At 39.9% G+C, this 17,601-nt stretch overlaps 1 protein-coding gene and 1 long non-coding RNA gene across 8 annotated transcripts; one reads left to right on the forward strand and one right to left on the reverse strand.

Moving 5' to 3' along the window:
- Positions 1 to 484: 484 nt before the first annotated feature.
- LOC147322157 (uncharacterized) lies at positions 485 to 3,908 on the reverse strand. The gene is made up of 3 exons (XR_015131053.1): positions 3,526 to 3,908; positions 1,825 to 2,097; positions 485 to 1,093 (listed from the first exon to the last, which is right to left on the reverse strand). It is a non-coding gene; the product is annotated as an uncharacterized LOC147322157 (long non-coding RNA).
- Positions 3,909 to 6,869: 2,961 nt separating this feature from the next.
- LOC147322158 (poly(U)-binding-splicing factor PUF60-like) lies at positions 6,870 to 17,210 on the forward strand. Of its 7 annotated transcripts, none has more exons than XM_086306572.1 (12): positions 6,883 to 7,024; positions 7,513 to 7,609; positions 7,820 to 7,915; positions 10,227 to 10,316; positions 10,858 to 10,908; positions 12,069 to 12,230; positions 12,318 to 12,410; positions 13,875 to 14,088; positions 14,174 to 14,406; positions 14,886 to 15,000; positions 16,143 to 16,390; positions 16,478 to 17,210. In XM_086306572.1, exons 3-12 carry the CDS (start codon positions 7,838 to 7,840, stop codon positions 16,775 to 16,777), a joined length of 1,584 nt encoding a protein of 527 aa, XP_086162698.1. In that variant the 5' UTR covers positions 6,883 to 7,024; positions 7,513 to 7,609; positions 7,820 to 7,837; the 3' UTR covers positions 16,778 to 17,210. The 7 variants fall into 7 exon arrangements, with proteins under 7 accessions (XP_086162694.1, XP_086162697.1, XP_086162696.1 ...); XM_086306573.1 differs by having other exon boundaries at positions 6,902 to 6,965; XM_086306568.1 differs by lacking the exon at positions 7,513 to 7,609 and having other exon boundaries at positions 6,870 to 6,965.
- Positions 17,211 to 17,601: the final 391 nt, after the last annotated feature.

A 17,601-nucleotide genomic window follows, 5' to 3' on the forward strand; every position in this document is an offset into this window, starting at 1 on the left:
ATTCTGAAGCAGAGCATCCCCTGTTGCTTCTCCTGGCTCCCCAGTCCCTGAGCTCCTGCTGCTGCACCCACAGATATGTACAGCAAGCACTGATACCTTTTTAGTCGGTGGGATTGTCTGTGATGACCTTTACTAAATATCTACAACCAATCTGATTATATCCTGTTTTTAGTTTGTTTGTTTTTTTCAATGTTGAAATTAAAATCTAGTAGCAGCCTTCTCATTTCTTTGTGTTTTGTGCTGTTTTACAGGCCCACAGGGGAGGACGGCTCCGAGGCAGATGAGGGACGGGTCCCAGGACGGTCCATCGGTGGTGGAGCTGGAGCCACACCAGTCTCCAATGGAGCATTTCCTCCTCAGCCTGGTTCCTGCTCTGGAGAGCAGCTGGTCCTTTTTATTCCTGTCTCTCTGTAAATACTTATATTTTATATATTTATGTTTAATGTATTTCTGTGTGAGAATTTTAATATTATTTCAAATAAATGTTTATAATGACTAATGTCTCAGTTCTACTACACAGCAAATGTTGGCACACGACTTGACACATGTAGAATTTATTTCATATTATACTAATGACAAAATATACTAATACAGTGGGATGCAGAAGTTTGGGCAACCTTGTTAATAGACATTATTTTCCTGTATAAATCGTTGGTTGTTACAATAAAAAAATGTCAGTTAAATATCATACAGGAGACACACACAGTGATATTTGAGAAGTGAAAAGAAGTTTACTGGATTTACAAAAAGTGTGCAATAATTATTTAAACAAAATCAAGCAGGTGCATAAATTTGGGCACCACAAAAAAGAAATGAAATAAATATTTAGTGTATATCAATGTGTGTGTCTCCTATATGATATATGGGGTGCCTTTGTCTGGACGTGCTTCCCATCCAGAGCTGCACAGCACAGAGGGAAGTTCCAGCGCTCCTGGAGTCCCTCTGTGATGGACCGCCAGTCTCCAGGTGAAGGCACAGCCATGAAGTCGTCCACTAGACAGTCCCAGATGGCCGTCGCTGCCTGGGGGTGATCTGACACACCGACTCTGTAACTGAACGCTTGGTGCTGAAGGAGTCCCCGGTGACAAGGAACCTGGACAAAATTGTTCAAAATCAGTATTATGTGTACTGCAGTTACAAAATACATTATTCAAATTCCAAAATACTTTGGTGATGTCAGATTTAATCACAAAACTTAAATCTTACATAAAACATTTTGTAATTATAAGGATAATTACAAAATGTATATTAGATAATATCTAAAACAGTTGTGTTTTGTTTTAACTTTAACATATTATAATTTGATTGGTAGCAACTTTCACAACTACAGTGAGCCAATCACTCATAATTCCTAAACATGTCAATCAGGTAGGAATGAAGTAAGACATTAATAGAAATAAAGAGTTGTATGTTGACATGTAGCCCTTTCCTTGCTTAAATCATTAATATTTTTGAAAAATTAATCTGTGATAAGACAGCTTATCAAGATAGAACCATGTAACTAGAGATGAACCAAACTGTTCACAGTTTTATCTAACTCTGTTTTAATAAAGGCTGGTGACCCCTGTTATAGAGTCTGACAGCTGCAGGGATTATATACAAATATTCAACTATCCCAGAATTAAACCAGGTCTAAATAAAAAGGAGTGAGTATCACTACAAAGGTTAACTCAGTGGTCCTAATGCTACAGTTTGATATCAGCAAACACCGAGAGCATTCACTGTTAGCATAGCACATCCATGTTAGCAGTGTATAAATGGATGGTTTAGCATATATTAGCACAGGTATCAATAAAGGACTACGTATTAAACACTTTTACTAACCTCAGGCAGACGGACAGGCGCTCTGCAGGTGGGATTGAGCGCCTGTAGTCGGTGTCTAGGCGGGCGATTCTGGGACCGACGCGGGACAGCAGGTCCTCAAACTGGCCGAGTGAATGACGGTGATAGCGCTGGAATCGGCCGTCATCCAGGCGCAGCTCATGGAGCAAGTGGTGAAACTCACCAAACTGCTCACGCCTCTGGAGGACCTGATGGACCCAGGTACGGCAAGGATGTCCTTTACGCCGCTACTCTGCTCTTAGGGTTGCCAACTCCCTGAAAAATAAATAAGGGACACCTCGTGGCCAGGGCCGGGCAACCCAGTTGTCTTCACCCTTCCCAGTGTGGTAGCTCTTTTTTTGTGTGTGAAATTATTTTTTAACCATTTGACTTGAACTTGATTTAAGCAGATGCATATTCTTTGTGATATGACCATATGGGAAACAAATGATCATTTAGCCATTTATTTTTAGCTCAAAATGACAACATTAACACAGTAAAACAGGTCTCTTTCTTAAACAGAAGCCTGTCATGCTTAACTTTTGAGAATATAAGTAAATCTTTCTTTAAAAGAACTCTGTCCTGCTTAACTTAAAATTATATAAATTAATAGAAAGCAATAGAACGAAAAATATTCTTGTAACAGTGCACATTTAGTGCATTTAGTACAGTTGGCTTCAGTTGAGGTATTATTTCAGCTTTTCTAAAGCTAATCAGCTGCTCCTGTTTGTAAACCCACTTGTTCCCATGATTACGCATCTTAACTCATCATCATTATTCATCTATGTATTACTTTTATGTATTAGTCATCTATTTGTTGTAATCATCTATCCTTGCAGTTGTTTATTACACAAAATAAATTATATTATTACACTTCTGGCCACATAGCCCTGATATTCACTGCACATGCCCATATTAACCTTAACCAGAGGGTTTTAAAAAAACAAACCAGTGTTTACATACCATATCTGCTTCTGCCATGGCCTGGCGGACAAAAAATTGGTAAAGGGTTCCCCGAGCTTTCACGCCCCTCATGTTCTTCATGTGCCCACCAATAGAAGCATGCCTATGGAAAAAGTGCGCCAGCACACAGTGCAGTGCGCTTTATAGTGCACTTTTCCAGCCAGGTGTTTTCCTTTTCCCATTCCTCCCTGTACTTTTGCAGCCTTTTTTTTTCTTTCTCTGAGCGAACAAACATTGCTGCTCTAATGCTGGGCTCACACTGTGCGATTTTTGGCCCATTTTGAGCCGATTTTTGAGTCGTGCGACCGATTTGGTGATCAGCCCGATTTTGGCCTTCATCGTGCGTCGTGTAGTATACGTGGGGTAACGAGAAGCGATTAACACCTCACGACCAGCTCCCGATCATCAATCGCTCGTGAGGGTGTCACCGCAGCTGCTCACGCGCAAACACGTAAACGTCGGTGAAAAAGACGTTGCAGCACAGCTGTGCAGCGTGTGATCTGGACACAAGCGATGGAGGCACAACTTGTAGAACTTTGAAAAGCTCATCCGAGCCTTTTCCATGTGGCATCACAAAATTATCACGACCACAACAACCGTGAAAATAGTTGGATCTACATCGCTGCTCAATCACAGCTGCCTGATCAATGTTTTTCATTAGCAATTTAGCAAAGTTGATGTGGTGGTGTGTCTGTGTGAGTGAAAGACAGAGAGAGCGAGCGACAGATTTTCTGTTATAACCTTCATTTTATGGACGCACAGTGTGCCGTCCGAGACTTGCACCGCAGTGTCGGCGTTTGTTTCCCTGTTGGCCATGCTTGTTGTTGTGGTCATCGGTTGTCTTCCGGTATTTTCTCCGTAAGCGACCTTTCCTCAACCAATGAGATGAGCAGTAATCTGACTTGTCATACTCGAATTGTCATAAGTGTGCTGTCAGCTCATTGGTCACAAAGCAGGAGAGGGGCTGGGAATTATGTTTTCAAACAAAGTGTTAATTCCATTAAAAGTTATAGACTACTTTTGATTCTCACTGTATTACGGGACAAAGTGCGTCCCTTATTAGCTCAATACGGGACGTGTACTTTTGTTTCTAAATACGGGACGATTCCGTTTTTTAAGGGACGGTTGGCAACCCTATCTGCTCTCCACAGTAAATAGAGAAGGGAGACTCTCTCTTCAAGCGCTAGCTCGACAGCTGCCATCTTGCAAAGATACCGGTCTTGCAAAACTTCCTCCCACATCCCTCCCACATTTCCGGTTCACGCGCGTTAAAATATGATATTTTGGGGCGCGATGGATTTTTCTTGGACACGCGTAGAGGTGCGAATGTGCACGCGTCAAGTTAGGGGCGTTTGGGGCTTTTTTCACGCGCCCATCGCGTTCGGTGTGAACACACCCTTAACAAGCAGCGGTGCTGCCATAGGCACCTCACCCGTGCCAAAGTGCTCACAGGCGGAGGATAGTCCTCCCCCAGCTGCGAGGTACCCACGGCAGCACCCGCTGCTTTTTGAGAGTAAAAGCGATACCCGCTTTCAAGTCAAAAAGTCGTCATAAATAAGTCTCCAATAACACCAGAAAAAGTCGCCAGATTTGTCGCTAGTCGCTTTTTAGGAAAAAAAAGTCGCTAAGGGGGTCTGAAAACTCGCTAAATATAGCGACAAAGTCGCTAAGTTGGCAACACTGCAGCAGACGTTCGCACCTATGCGTCCGAACTGCAAATGACTCGCGCATGAGCGAAGCCGCTGCTCCCGCACTGTCTGTAACCAGTCAGTTCTTCTTTTACTGTTATGCTGTTTTGTGGATCACAAGGTTTAAAACTACTTATAAACACACACCCACACACACAAAGTAACTACACCAGAGTGCCAATTTCGGGTCACTTTTGCCGGTCCAAGCCCGGATAAAGGAGCAGGGTTGGAATTGTGACATTATAAAACAATAATTGCTAAAACAAATTTAATTTGTACTTCTAAATAAATTCTAAATGCATTTAGGACATTTTTTACTCACTTTATGTCTCTTCCACGCTGTTATTTCTCTCTCCAACAACGTAGGTTACAATTACATTTGCATGTCCAATTATGCCAATTAGGCGATGACGTAATTTATCGACTTTTAGTACAACCAATGGCGATTTTCCTTACTGAGGAGTTGGCAACACTGCTTTAGCGCCCTTTCTGCCATGGTGGCTGAGACACAGCGGAGCGGAGGTGGAAGTGCCTGGCTTAAAACAGGACATATTAGCTGCATATAACCTTCAGTTACTCTTTATATAGTTAGGTAGGAGTCAGACCATGTTTCTTTTTAGCTGAAAAACATTACACCCAGGTAACCTGCAGTGTTGAAAACGTGTTCTCCGACGATGTTTGCTACAATACAATTCGTCCTCGTGTAGTAAAATCAGCGACATTTGACCGTCCTGTTGCTCCCATTGAAATTTATATAGCTTATTTAAAATCTAAAACTTAAAATTGTCCTTAGGCTGCTGTTGTTGCCACTGTCCTGTTTGAAATGGAATGAGAGAAGCTGGTTATTTTGTCATATGTGCCGATATTAAACCCCGGAGCAACATTCAGGTAAAAGTGTAAGATCAAATGATCCGTCAATAAAGTATAATGTTGGATCAGTGTTTCAATATTTATATCTTTTATTAGATGTACATGTGGTTTGGTTATTTGCCTTTTGTTTGAAAGTACACTGAGAGAGGAGAGTGATCTTAATAGTTTTTTTTTTCATATCAATGTAATTTTTTCATCCAACTGAATACAATCTATTTGTGTATGATTGTCAGACCAAAGAGGGAGAGAGGAAAGAGGGGAACGTGAGGAGAAAGAACAAGGTCAGGAAGAACCAGGTAAGGAAACAGAGAGGGAATAGTGACAGGCAAAACAGAAACTGTAAACTGCTTGAGAGAGTTGACCACCAAAATTGATTTGCCAATCTCAAGGTGAGGCGACATAGGTTAAAATAAAAGAAAAAAAAAATCTGCAGAGCCATAGTAGTATCTGCAGTAAAGATCTTTTCATACATTGTATACATTGTACCATAGGCAAAGTTGCCTCCATTTTTATAATTATTTTTTATCAATATTTTGTTCATTTCAAGGACTCTATTTTTGGAGTGAATTTTTATGTATCTATTGTATTATACATACATATTAAAAGTGAATCTCTGTCCAAAATATGCACTCTGTTTACTTCTTACTCACTATGATCATCATTCATCATTTTCCCCCAGTAATTAAGGTTACGATGTGTTTTTTTAAAATTCCAATCCATTCTTCTTTTGCAGCATTTAAATAACCTTTTGTTACAGACTTTAAAAAAAGTGTTTTGCTTTTCTTTCACAAATGTGGGGAATGTACAAAACAATGATGTCATGTTTTGTGACGAGGACCCAGACAGAGAGAGACTTTAATTTAAGAATCTTATGATTTAATAAAGAAATCTGCAGACTTGCACAGAGATGGTAAAATGATGATGACTGATAACGGAGATGAAGACAACAGATGACGAGGACAGGGAGGAACAGGGGTTTAAATGCACCAAGGAGACAGTCAGAGGGAACTCAGGACAACTGGAGACATTTAAGGATGCAGGGACTCACAGAGACAGGGAAGAAGTCTCGCTGTGACGAGTTAAGTTTATCTTGCCTGGCTGGCCAGCTCTCTGGGTGCTCCTGCTAAAGGTTTACCGGATAGATCATCGGACAGAGAAGCAACTGATGTAACAGTTAGTGTAATATAAATGCAGGAGAATTTTTTTTTTAAAATAAAATAAAATTACAAATTATGTTTATTGTGTTTAATTTAAGGAGATAGTGATTTGACCCTTACACATTGAATGTCAGTCCTCTAACCTGGATATACAGGACTGGCAAAATAGTGTTTATTCTTTAGGTTTTCTGGGATCTGGTCATTCTAGTGCTATCTAGCTAGAGTAATTGATTAAAAACAACACAATTGGAATGATATGATACATTAAATTATGAATAATGTCACAGAATAATAAATATAGCCTGAAGGTTGCATGGATAAAAGTGCGCATTAACTCCCGCCCCCCAACATCGCGAGAAATAGTGTTCTCGCGATATCTTTCATTGAAAATATGCAATTCTCGCGAGCGTTGACGTGTGCGGGCCTCTCCGAGAAGGTGTGCTTCATGGCAGTTACGGACACTGCGGTAAATAATTTCCTTGATAAAGAGGCACATTAACAGATTTCAGCTGTAGCGGTCGCTACGTAAGTAAAATGCGATGTATCTTAGTATTTAGGTGCACCGTGTGTTCTTTAAATTTGACGGCGTATCCTTGTGGAGAACGTGCAGATTAATTCACGCGCCATAGCAATGAATGCCTAGCATTAGCTAATATCAGCTAGCAGCAAAGATAACGCTATCTGAATAGAGACCAGGCCTTGCTAATCAATGCGGAGCTTCTTGTACTGATTGTGCCGTTGTAAGGTCATCCAAGTGCAACAAAGAGGTTGCAGTTAAGATTTATATATTCCTCAGTTAAAAAGTTCTTAGGGAAAGGTTGAACTTTAGCCCACTTACTACTACTTCACTCAGCTAACGTATACACAACGCGAGGCTAGCGTTCGTGCGCATTACCCTGGCTCACTAAAGATCTGATCAAAGACGGCTGCTTATAGATGGAGTTCATTGTAAAATGATGCTAGCGCCCTGCTTTTGTTATTGTTAGTCTGAAGACGTTTTTTATTTCCCCTAGAAATTGTTGACTTGTTAAAGCTTCCCCATCAGTGCTCATCCCCTTGGGGGCTTTTCCGCCTCAGTCTGGTGGACCCAGCGATTAGCGGGTTGCGTAGGTAAGGAGCCCATCCAGTCCCGCCTGCTGTAAAAAAAAAAATCCGGGTGTATGTCCTTTAAATGTTGACCCATTTAGCGATATCCTGTTCATTTTGAGATGATGTAATTTCTCATTGAAATTAAGTGCGAATGAACAGTGTGCACGTGCAGGGGTTTACGCTCTTGTTTCTCAGTGTTTTGTTTAAAGTGCTCTGTTCTCTCGACTGCAGGGTGGTGAAGCTCTGACGATGGAGAATGGACAGGGCACGGGCTCCAAGCTTGGCCTGCCGCCTCTCACCCCAGAGCAGCAGGAGGCACTTCAGAGGGTAAGACGTTAAACTATCTGCTAGTGATCATGTTATAAACAAATGTCCGATGTAGGGGTGGGCGCTAGAGCCTCAAAATTAAATCACAATTTTTGCAGTACTGGTTCTTATGATGAAAGAAACAAAAGCTGTGTATTTTTCATTCTTCTTTTCCAATGAAGCTGCAGTCACTGATGACACACTTCCTCATTTGAAGCGTGAATCTATTGAAACAAGGTGCCAGTGGCAGCATTATAGTGCAACAGTAATGACACAGCATAAGTCAAATGTAAGCACAAAAGTAGAAAATAAAATAACTGCTGAACTCCATATTTTAACAATAACTAAAGGAACTTAATCTTGTAACTCATCAGGAGCTGCACAATATTGGCACATAATAAAAGTGAAAAATATTTTCTGTCTGGGGTGTATCTTTGGTCGAGCTTTTTAACCAGCTGTTTAAAGCTATCCTTTTCCGCAATGGAACTGCATCAGTAATTTTCATTTTTCAATTTCCATATTCACAAGGGGTCAAACAGCAGATAGTGCTGCATGTTTGATTTGTCAGATTGTTACATTGCGAGGCGCATAAATGAATGACATTTGTACAGCAATCATATTGCGATATGACACTCTTTTTTTCTTTTTTTTCTTTTTTTAAATATTGTGGAAAATTTTAAACCCGTGTTATCCCAGATCATATACTATGGAAAAGGCCTAGTCCAATGTTGTTTTTCCTTTTCCACTACTCGCCCCCTGAACTAGATTTACTGGCCCTTTAAATATATTTTTACAGGCACAAAAGGAAACAAAACCTCATCTGCAAAGTAATCAATCACTTCAGCTTTTAAATAGTTCATTACACCCCCTAGACTCATCGCTGCATGGTGCCGTCGCTGCGACATAGAGATGAGGTCGCTGCTGTCAGCTTGCATCAGAGTTTTATTTTCATCTTGTTCTTAATTCATCATCTTTATCACTTTGTCAAATAAAAGTTAGTGGACGGGAGTAGCAGAAAATACTATAATTAATTTTTAACTTAATTCTTTACTGCTGTTGTGTTATCATTTTTATTGAGGAAGAACACGTCATTCTTGGCCTTAATCTTCTAATGTTTAACAGCCTCTTTACTTCTGTAATGTTTCTTTTCATGTGAAACTTGCCATAAACCAGTTATTAAACCAAACCAGTAACTTGCAGTTAGCAACAGGTAATGTGCTATTAATTTGAAATTTATTAACACTGGTTATGAAAATTTTAGATTTTTGTTTTTAAAGTTACCTCAACTATACCACATTAAGCACAGGGATATGTCTACTTGCAATACTTTTATTTCTTTTATGTCACATAAAACCCAACTTTCATAACTTTTAGTAGGAGATTAGAAGCCCCTTTCAGATGTTGAATGCGTTACCATGTGGGCTTCATCTGTCTGTTAACATGACTGAATTCAGACAGTGCTACAAACTTTATGGGACAAACCACAATACACCAAAAGACCTGTAATGAATTAGGTTTTAGTTTAATGACTCAAGTCAGATCCTGTTGGTTCTTAAAGGAATGTCAGTCTTCTTCTTTTGGCTAATTTTAAATAAGATATTAATGAAGTTACAGCTGTTGTTCTTCATGGTTAAACATGTGCCAATCTACCTGAAATCTTAAGGCACATCAGATAGGAGCCATTGATTTTGCTGCGGTTTCAAGATCAAGCAGTATGCAGTCAGACTTTAAGTGATACACCTGTTATTGGCTCTCTTTTACTAAGGGTTCCTGTAGTTACTTATAGGAAATAGTGGCTGTAATGTAAAGGTGTGTCTGAAAGAGCTACAGATGGCCGATACCAAAGTGTTTAATGTGCTTTTTAACTGTATGCATATTAATATCCAAGACTGAAAGTAGAAAAAGTAGCTTTTATGTGGGTGGATGAAACTATTACATCCCCGTATTTAAAATGATTTATCCCCAAATCTGACTAAAATTTGCAAAAAGAAGTTTCTAGAAGTCAAATATGCCAATGAACAATGAAACATCAAGAACAACCAGACTTTCCAGCATTTCAAGTATTTATCTTAACTGCACCATCTGCAAATATCTCCCAAAACCTGCAGTTATTCAACTGTTTCTAAACTGCAAATAATTAGTTTATTATTATATGGGAAATCCTGTTTTGTTTTGGGGTTTTTTGTTTTTTCCTCTTATTATACTTTTTAAAAATGTAGGATTAAATGAAAGTTTGGATTTTAGCCTAGTTTTTGCATGCCGTGTCACATAGATGAACTGATCTTTTATTCATCTGTGGAATTTACATGTAATTTCGCTTCTCCTCTCCCAGGCTAAGAAGTATGCCATGGAGCAAAGTATTAAGAGTGTGTTGGTGAAGCAGACCATCGCCCATCAGCAGCAACAGCTCACCAACCTCCAGGTGAGATGTGTGAAACTATCTGGTAATGTGCCAAACAAAATCTTTGTTGTGCATGTGTCACCTGTGAGTCTTGACTGTAGACAGAATATCATAGTCTTTTCTCGCACTGGTAATTCAGCCATCTCTACTGTCACAAGTCGGTTTGGGCTTAGCTCTTTGGGAAGTCTTGCCTTTCTTCTACCACGTGCTGTGAAAAAGAACGCATGTGTAGACCTTTTGCCCTTTGCTTTTGCCTTTTGTTCTCTTTCAGATGGAGACGATCATCATGAAGGCTTTGGTTATCATGTTAAATGCTTTGCACTTTTAAAGGGAACTTGCTTGTATTTGTTTATTGCTGTGTGGTGAGCTATAATTTAGCTAAAGGAGGTAAATCCTCTCTGTATATTGTTTAGAGGGAGGGTCTGATTATAGTGTAAGCCTTACTGCTTTTGTCTATTTAGCAAAGCAATGACCTTTTAAAAAAAAAAGAAAGAAAGAAAAGCAAAGCTAAGGGATATCTAACCTACTTTTCAGCACTTTTTTCATCTTTACTGTCTTTCAGATGGCAGCAGTGACAATGGGCTTTGGAGATCCTCTCTCACCTTTACAATCGGTCAATAGATTATTAAATTTTTTTTTTTCTGTGCGCATTCCCAATGGAAAGGACTGTTACCCTTCTTTTACTGTTGCAATAGCAACAGTCCCTGCCTTTTTTCCTAACCAAAGAATGCATATTTTATAAGAAAACATGGCTTTCAACACCTAACGTACCTGCGACTTTACTGCAATCTCTTCTGAGATGACTGACTGTTGTTAATTGTCGAAGCGCTTCCTTTTCTTTCTTGCGTTGCAGTGGGATATTTTGTTTGTGTATTTTTTATTATTTTTTTAAAAGAAGAAGATAGAAAAAAGGCTGTTTAAAACACTTTAAATGGCTTTTATAGGACTTTATTGGAGGTTTGTAAATGTGAGAAAAGTCACGTCTTTTTGAAAAATATGCATTTGCTCATTTTACAAAACAAAAAAAGCAAAGCTCTTGGCATGGGACAAAAGAGGGATAGCAATCCCTTTAATGGACCAAAATGAGAGAAATTGTGGGACAGGGCTATTTTTTGGCCATCTCAAAGTCAAGCTCTTTTTTTCTGTTAAATGAACAAGTCATCTTCCCTCGATGTTATACTTTACGAACTTATTTTTGTTGGTGACACAGTGAAAGTTAAGAGAAGCAGTAAAGGCGTCAGTAAAACAGAGCAGCTTTCAGGGATTAAAGCGCCCCTCACCTTAGACTTGAGAAGAAAGTTTCAAATGCTTTCATCAAGACTTTGTATGGATTTCGTTTGAACTCCACGATTACTTTTGTTACCTTACTTGCATCCCCGGACTACAGGTCAGTTACTGAAGCCAAAATTTTTGTGAGGGCTGTGCATGTCAATCACATCAATGTGTTTTCCTCCATATGTCTGTTCAGTAGTAACAGAATAGAGGACATACTGTAATCGCCTCTGATGACATCAGTGTTTTTTTGTTTTTGTTTTCTTTTTATAAATGTTAATATTTTTCCCACAAAGTTCTGTCCATTGCAGTATCCCATTATTACCCTATTTACCTGTCCAGACCCCCCTTTACTTGGAATTGGCCTCTAACAATTTTGGGGAAAGCAAGCACAGTAGAAAATACACATATATTCTTTCTGTGTGTGTGTATGTGTGTTTGTTTCTCCTCCTTTCTTTTACTCTCTAATGCTTATTATGTCTTGTTTCCCTTGGTTGGTAGGTGGCAGCTCAGAGGCAGCGCGCTCTAGCGATCATGTGTCGGGTGTATGTGGGCTCCATATACTATGAGCTTGGTGAGGACACCATCAGACAGGCTTTTGCCCCGTTTGGTCCAATCAAGAGCATTGACATGTCTTGGGATTCGGTTACAATGAAACACAAGGTCAGTGCTGAACTTTGACTTGAGACGTGGCGTAGATTGCAAAGAAAGTGTGTGCAGGTTATTCTTGACCTTTGTCTGACAATGCAGGGATTTGCCTTTGTGGAGTATGATGTACCAGAGGCTGCTCAGCTGGCCCTGGAGCAGATGAACTCAGTCATGCTGGGAGGACGAAACATTAAGGTATGTTGGTGTGGAGAAAAACATCTTTTAAGTGCTTAAGATCATGTGGACAGAGTTTGAATAGTTGGATACACCTGGGCAGGATTTCTGTCATAAAAGCTGTTAAGATCCAGTAGCTATACAGCAGTATCATTATGAATATTTTAAAACATTCAGAAAGCAAGACAAGAAATACTGCTCCTCTTATCGATACACATGGTTATCCATATCCAGACTTTTATTTTATTTTAATGCATATATATGTTGCAGTTAAGCAAAAAAAACTTGCAGGGAAAGAAGGGTGTTTGGCTTTACTGTTAGCTTCCTTTATGAAGAACAGGTCTGGAACAGACCAATGTCTGATTGTATTGTTGCAACCCTAGTTATAAGTGAACAGGTAAAAGTGTATCGAGACTCAACATTTCCATGTGTTTATTTTATTTTTTTATTCTTTCATAACTTCATAGTTTTTTCCCAAGCTGTTTTTAGGACTGATGGCCCGCCGGTCGGGTAATACACTGGTGGGAACCCTACTGGTATTTAGATTACTTCCTGCCATTAGGAATATGAAGTCCTGATATGCAAAATTGCTTAAATGTATAATCTCAGTCACTTTATTTAAGTGAAAACACTAATTTGTGATTGTGCTTGTGTTTTTGTTAATTTTCAGGTGCGTGTTGTATGAATGAAGATGCGTGTGTAGTTTTTTTGTTTGTTTGTTTTTTTGTGTGTGTCAGTGCGCAAGTGTGTGTTGGCCTTCCATGATGTCATCAAGGCTTGTGTTAGTGACCAAGTGACCAGTGGGATGCCTAGCAGCAAATAACATCGCTCTGTGCCCATGGACTGCTGATGATGGGTTGCGTCTGGTTGGTGTTACTTGGCCGCCCCATCTGTAGTACAGATCCTAGTCTCCCTCAGACGCTCGTCTTACTCGGGGAGCTCAGTTCTTTTGCAAAGGAGAGTCTGTGCAGCGCTAGCACCAAATATTCAATGCGTTCCTTTAGCCACTAGTTCAGACTGCAGAAATGTTGTGTTTTTAATACAAAGTGTAGTTTCTCTATAATAGTATTACAGCTATTTACAGGACCGGATTTGCATTGTAAATGAGTTGATATTTGACACCCTTATAGTCAGGTTCTTTTTAATTATTGATCCTCAGCTAGTAGATGTCTTTTTGTAATATCTGGCTTTTAAAGAAAGAAAGAAAGAGAGAGAGAGAGAGAGTTAAGTTTGATTTGGTTATTCTTTTGTCTAATGATTAATGTAATCAGTATTTTATCCTTGAAATTTTCTCCTGTTGGGAAAATGCTATAGTGTTTTGTAATTTAAAAAAACACTTATTAGAGGAGACGAGTGGCTTTGACTGAGCTTGGTGGCTGGTGAAAGTAAGCCTTGCAGGGACATAGAGCTTTGTGGTAGGTGCGTTCTCAGGTAATGCAGTAAAGGCTTTACTCAGTAGCCCTGGTGGTTTGATCTGTGCTATAGGTTGGGCGGCCAAGTAACATCGGTCAGGCGCAACCCATCATCGACCAGCTGGCAGAAGAGGCGCGTGCTTATAACAGGATCTACGTGGCGTCCGTCCACCCTGATCTGTCAGATGACGACATCAAGAGTGTGTTTGAGGCCTTTGGAAGGATCAAGTCATGCACGTTAGCCAGAGACCCCACCACAGGGCGACACAGAGGCTTTGGCTTCATTGGTGAGCTTGGGGGGGTGTCGCATTCTCTCGTACCTTCGTGTTGCTATAAATCTGCTACTAACTGCGGTTTTTATTTCCTTTACAGAGTATGAAAAGCCTCAGTCAGCCCTGGACGCCGTGTCTTCTATGAACCTGTTTGACCTGGGTGGTCAGTACCTGCGGGTGGGCAAAGCAGTAACGCCTCCCATGCCCTTACTGACCCCCACGACCCCAGGTGGTTTGCCACCTGCTGCAGCTGTGGCTGCAGCGGCAGCCACTGCTAAAATAACAGCCCAGGCAAGTATGAATCCCTTCCAAAGGGATTTAATGGCCTTCCAGGTAAATATGACACAGAACTAGCTAGCTATGACACCAGTACAGATAACATTAGCATTTGTACTTAGAGAAGGCCACTTTGTTGTCAGTTTATTATTGGTATTATTAAAAATTAAAAATGTAACCTTATTTTAATGCAGTTTGACGTCTTCAAAACTCAAACAGAACCTATAAACACGGTGAAAGACTCATTTGTTTTTATATGCTGTATATATGTTAACCTGAGTGGTAAAAGTTCCTCACCTTTACTGATTAGCAAAGCTCTTCCTTGTATAATGTCATAATTTTAAAAGTTTAGCATCACTGCTTAGATATTTTTGACTTGCTAAGAATACTTAATTACTTTTTAACCTCGATTCTCATTGAAGAGAGGCAATGTTGAGTTGATTGTTTGCCATGTTGTGTGATTGTTGACTGTGCTGCCTTGTGTTGTGTTCTGTGTGTTTCCTTTGCCTAATGTCTTCGGCCCCCCCTCTTTTAAGGAGGCTGTAGCTGGCGCGTCAGTCTTAGGAGCGTTAACTGCACCTCAACTTCTCAGTCAGCAAATGGGAATACCTCAGGCTGTTATGGCTGCCCAGGCACCAGGGGTCATCACAGGTATGCACCAAGACATGAGCAAGTCCTCTTTTTGTGCTAAAGAAATGGTTTTAATTTAACTTAGTTGTGCTGTTAAAAACATACAGCTTTAAAGACAGTGAACACACTGTTAGTTTGAACACTTTTAACTGCATGGCATCTGGAAAATGAGAAAATCAGAAGTGGCTGTAAACTTGCTTTCCTGTGAGAGTTATCTTAGTGACTTCATGTCTCACCTACACTTGAACTTCAAGTGACCCAGTGGCATCAGCCTTGTTTATTTGTGCCGTTGTAATATTTTTAGTCATGACAGTATTTCCTGCCATGAATTTATTAATCTGTTTCTCCTATAACTTTTTATACTTTACAGGAATTGGCTCATTGGTGTAATATGGATAATGGAAAATTGTGTGAGGTTGTTTGTGACCTCCTAATTGGGCATTTTAAGTATTTTGAGCTCTGAACTTTTCCGCATAAAATATTTTAAAACAGATGGATGAAAGGGTGAAACGGCTATAATAATTCATAGGGTTTTTGTTTTCTTTAACAGATGATCTAATACATTTCATAATACAAATAAGACCCTAATTTAAACAGGAAGTATTCCTGTATAAATGACTCTGTTACAGCAGTCACAAAAATAAGGGGTTGAAGCTCCTTCAATCAAGTGGACTAAAGGAGAACGGCGCGTTAAATTTTCAAATGATGGATTTTGTGTAGTGATGTCAGCATTAATCTCATTAAAATGATGTTAACACCATAACCGCATTAACGCAGCAAATCTCCGTTAGCGGGTTAGCGTCAACGTGTTAGCGCGGTTAGCTCATTGACGCCGTCCAGCCCCACGCACGGGGTGATCTGCCCTAACTCGCTTACTGAAATTTATGGCGTTAACTTCATTTTAACGAGATTAACGCCGACAGCACTAATTTTGTGGTAGAAATTTCAATAAATGAACCACATTTTCATTAGTCAAATTCAATTAGTCTGACATCTACCCTGGTGACTTGGTACTGTGTGTAATTTTTTGTTTGTGAGTTTTTCTGGTTGATATTTTTGACGTTGAGTTGATGTTATAGATGATGGGATTGTCTTATCCAGGACTAATAGTTGTACTGTGGACCTGCCCATTGTCACTGACTGTGTCTGCCTTCCCTGGAAAGGTGTGACTCCAGTGCGTCCTACCATACCAATGGTTCCCCAGGTCGGTCTTGTGAACCCCGTACTCGCGTCACCGCCAGTGCTGTCTAATCAGGCTGGTGGCTCCAACCAACAAGAGAAGAAAGAGGAGAAAGAAGAGACGCTTCAGGATGGTACAGGGCAGGAGATGCTGAGTGATCAGGAGCACATGAGCATCTCAGGCAGCAGTGCGAGACACATGGTGATGCAGAAACTGCTTCGAAAATCAGAGGTGATTTTATTTTTTTAATCTAGGAACACTTATTTACTTCCTTATCATCACTTGTGTTTACTTTATTCCTGTCCTTCTACTCTGCAGTCCACAGTGATGGTGCTTCGAAATATGGTCGGACCAGAGGACATTGATGATGACCTGGAGGGCGAGGTGACGGAAGAGTGCGGGAAGTTCGGCTCCGTGAACAGAGTCATCATATACCAGGAAAAGCAAGGAGAAGAGGAGGATGCAGATATCATTGTCAAAATCTTTGTAGAGTTTTCCATGGCCTCTGAGATGAACAAAGCTATCCAGGCACTCAACGACCGCTGGTTCGGGGGTCGCAAAGTTGTCGCCGAAGTGTATGACCAAGACCGTTTCAACAGCAGTGACCTCTCTGCATAAAGTGTCGGAAATGGCTCACCAGCACCCATCTCCCATAACTGTCGCCCCAAACCCATCTCAGCCACAGTCACTGCAGCTAAAGATGCGGGCCTCTGAAACCTATTATGGTCTCCTCTTTGTTTTTGTTTTTTTGTTTTTTAAAATTGCTGTTGATATTAATGTTAAAAGCTCCATTTGGGAGATTCATTAAGACATTTCTGTGTCAGATTTTGTTTTTCTTTTTTTTTTTTTCTTTTTTTTTGCTTTGTGATCTGTGAAGACTCCCTTTTGGTGCAAGTTTTGAATTTTTGTAATCCAATCTGGTAAAAGTTTAAAAGAAAAAATTAGTTTTTGTTTTCTTGCTTTTAGCCCCTTTTATTTTCTTTCCTGAAATTGCCGAACATGTAAAACACTTTTTCTTTGTACAATAAAGGTTATTGTTTGTCCACAAAAAGTGTGGCGTTTATAATCTTGTAGCAGCGTAACTCTTCAATTTATTTAGATGTATGAATAATTTCTTATTCAGTTGCTCATTAAGCCATTAAGTACAAAAAGGCAGCTACAACTGCTGGTCTAAACGAAGCAAGATTACTTATGCAATTATGTAATTATATATTAATTATTAGCAAGATGCATTATGTCAGCTAAGTCAAGTTCAAAGCTGGAAGGTGCCTTTGTTTTCAAGGGCTCGATCACTATGGTAACCCATGCTGACCATATAACCTGGTTCAGAGTAGGTTATGTTCAGATTTGGGTCTAAAATTTGATTCAAATGCCACATTTACATTAATTTTATTTACAATACACTAAAAGTAATGTGTAGGGTTTTTTTTTTTTTTTTGTTG

This window comes from Aulonocara sp. 'chitande type north' Nkhata Bay, linkage group LG9, assembly GCF_057382095.1.
Source record: "Aulonocara sp. 'chitande type north' Nkhata Bay isolate Kocher_YH1m ecotype deep benthic linkage group LG9, A_spYH_male_GT1.1, whole genome shotgun sequence".
Lineage (NCBI taxonomy): Eukaryota > Metazoa > Chordata > Actinopteri > Cichliformes > Cichlidae > Aulonocara > Aulonocara sp. 'chitande type north' Nkhata Bay.

Excerpts from the sequence above, each read along its gene's own strand:
- LOC147322158 (XM_086306568.1), top strand. The coding sequence starts at position 6,891 with ATGCAATTCTCGCGAGCGTTGACGTGTGCGGGCCTCTCCGAGAAGGTG. Across the intron at positions 14,407-14,885 it reads GGGATTTAATGGCCTTCCAG|GAGGCTGTAGCTGGCGCGTC; the intron begins GTAAATATGACA and ends CCCTCTTTTAAG. Across the intron at positions 16,391-16,477 it reads AACTGCTTCGAAAATCAGAG|TCCACAGTGATGGTGCTTCG; the intron begins GTGATTTTATTT and ends TCTACTCTGCAG.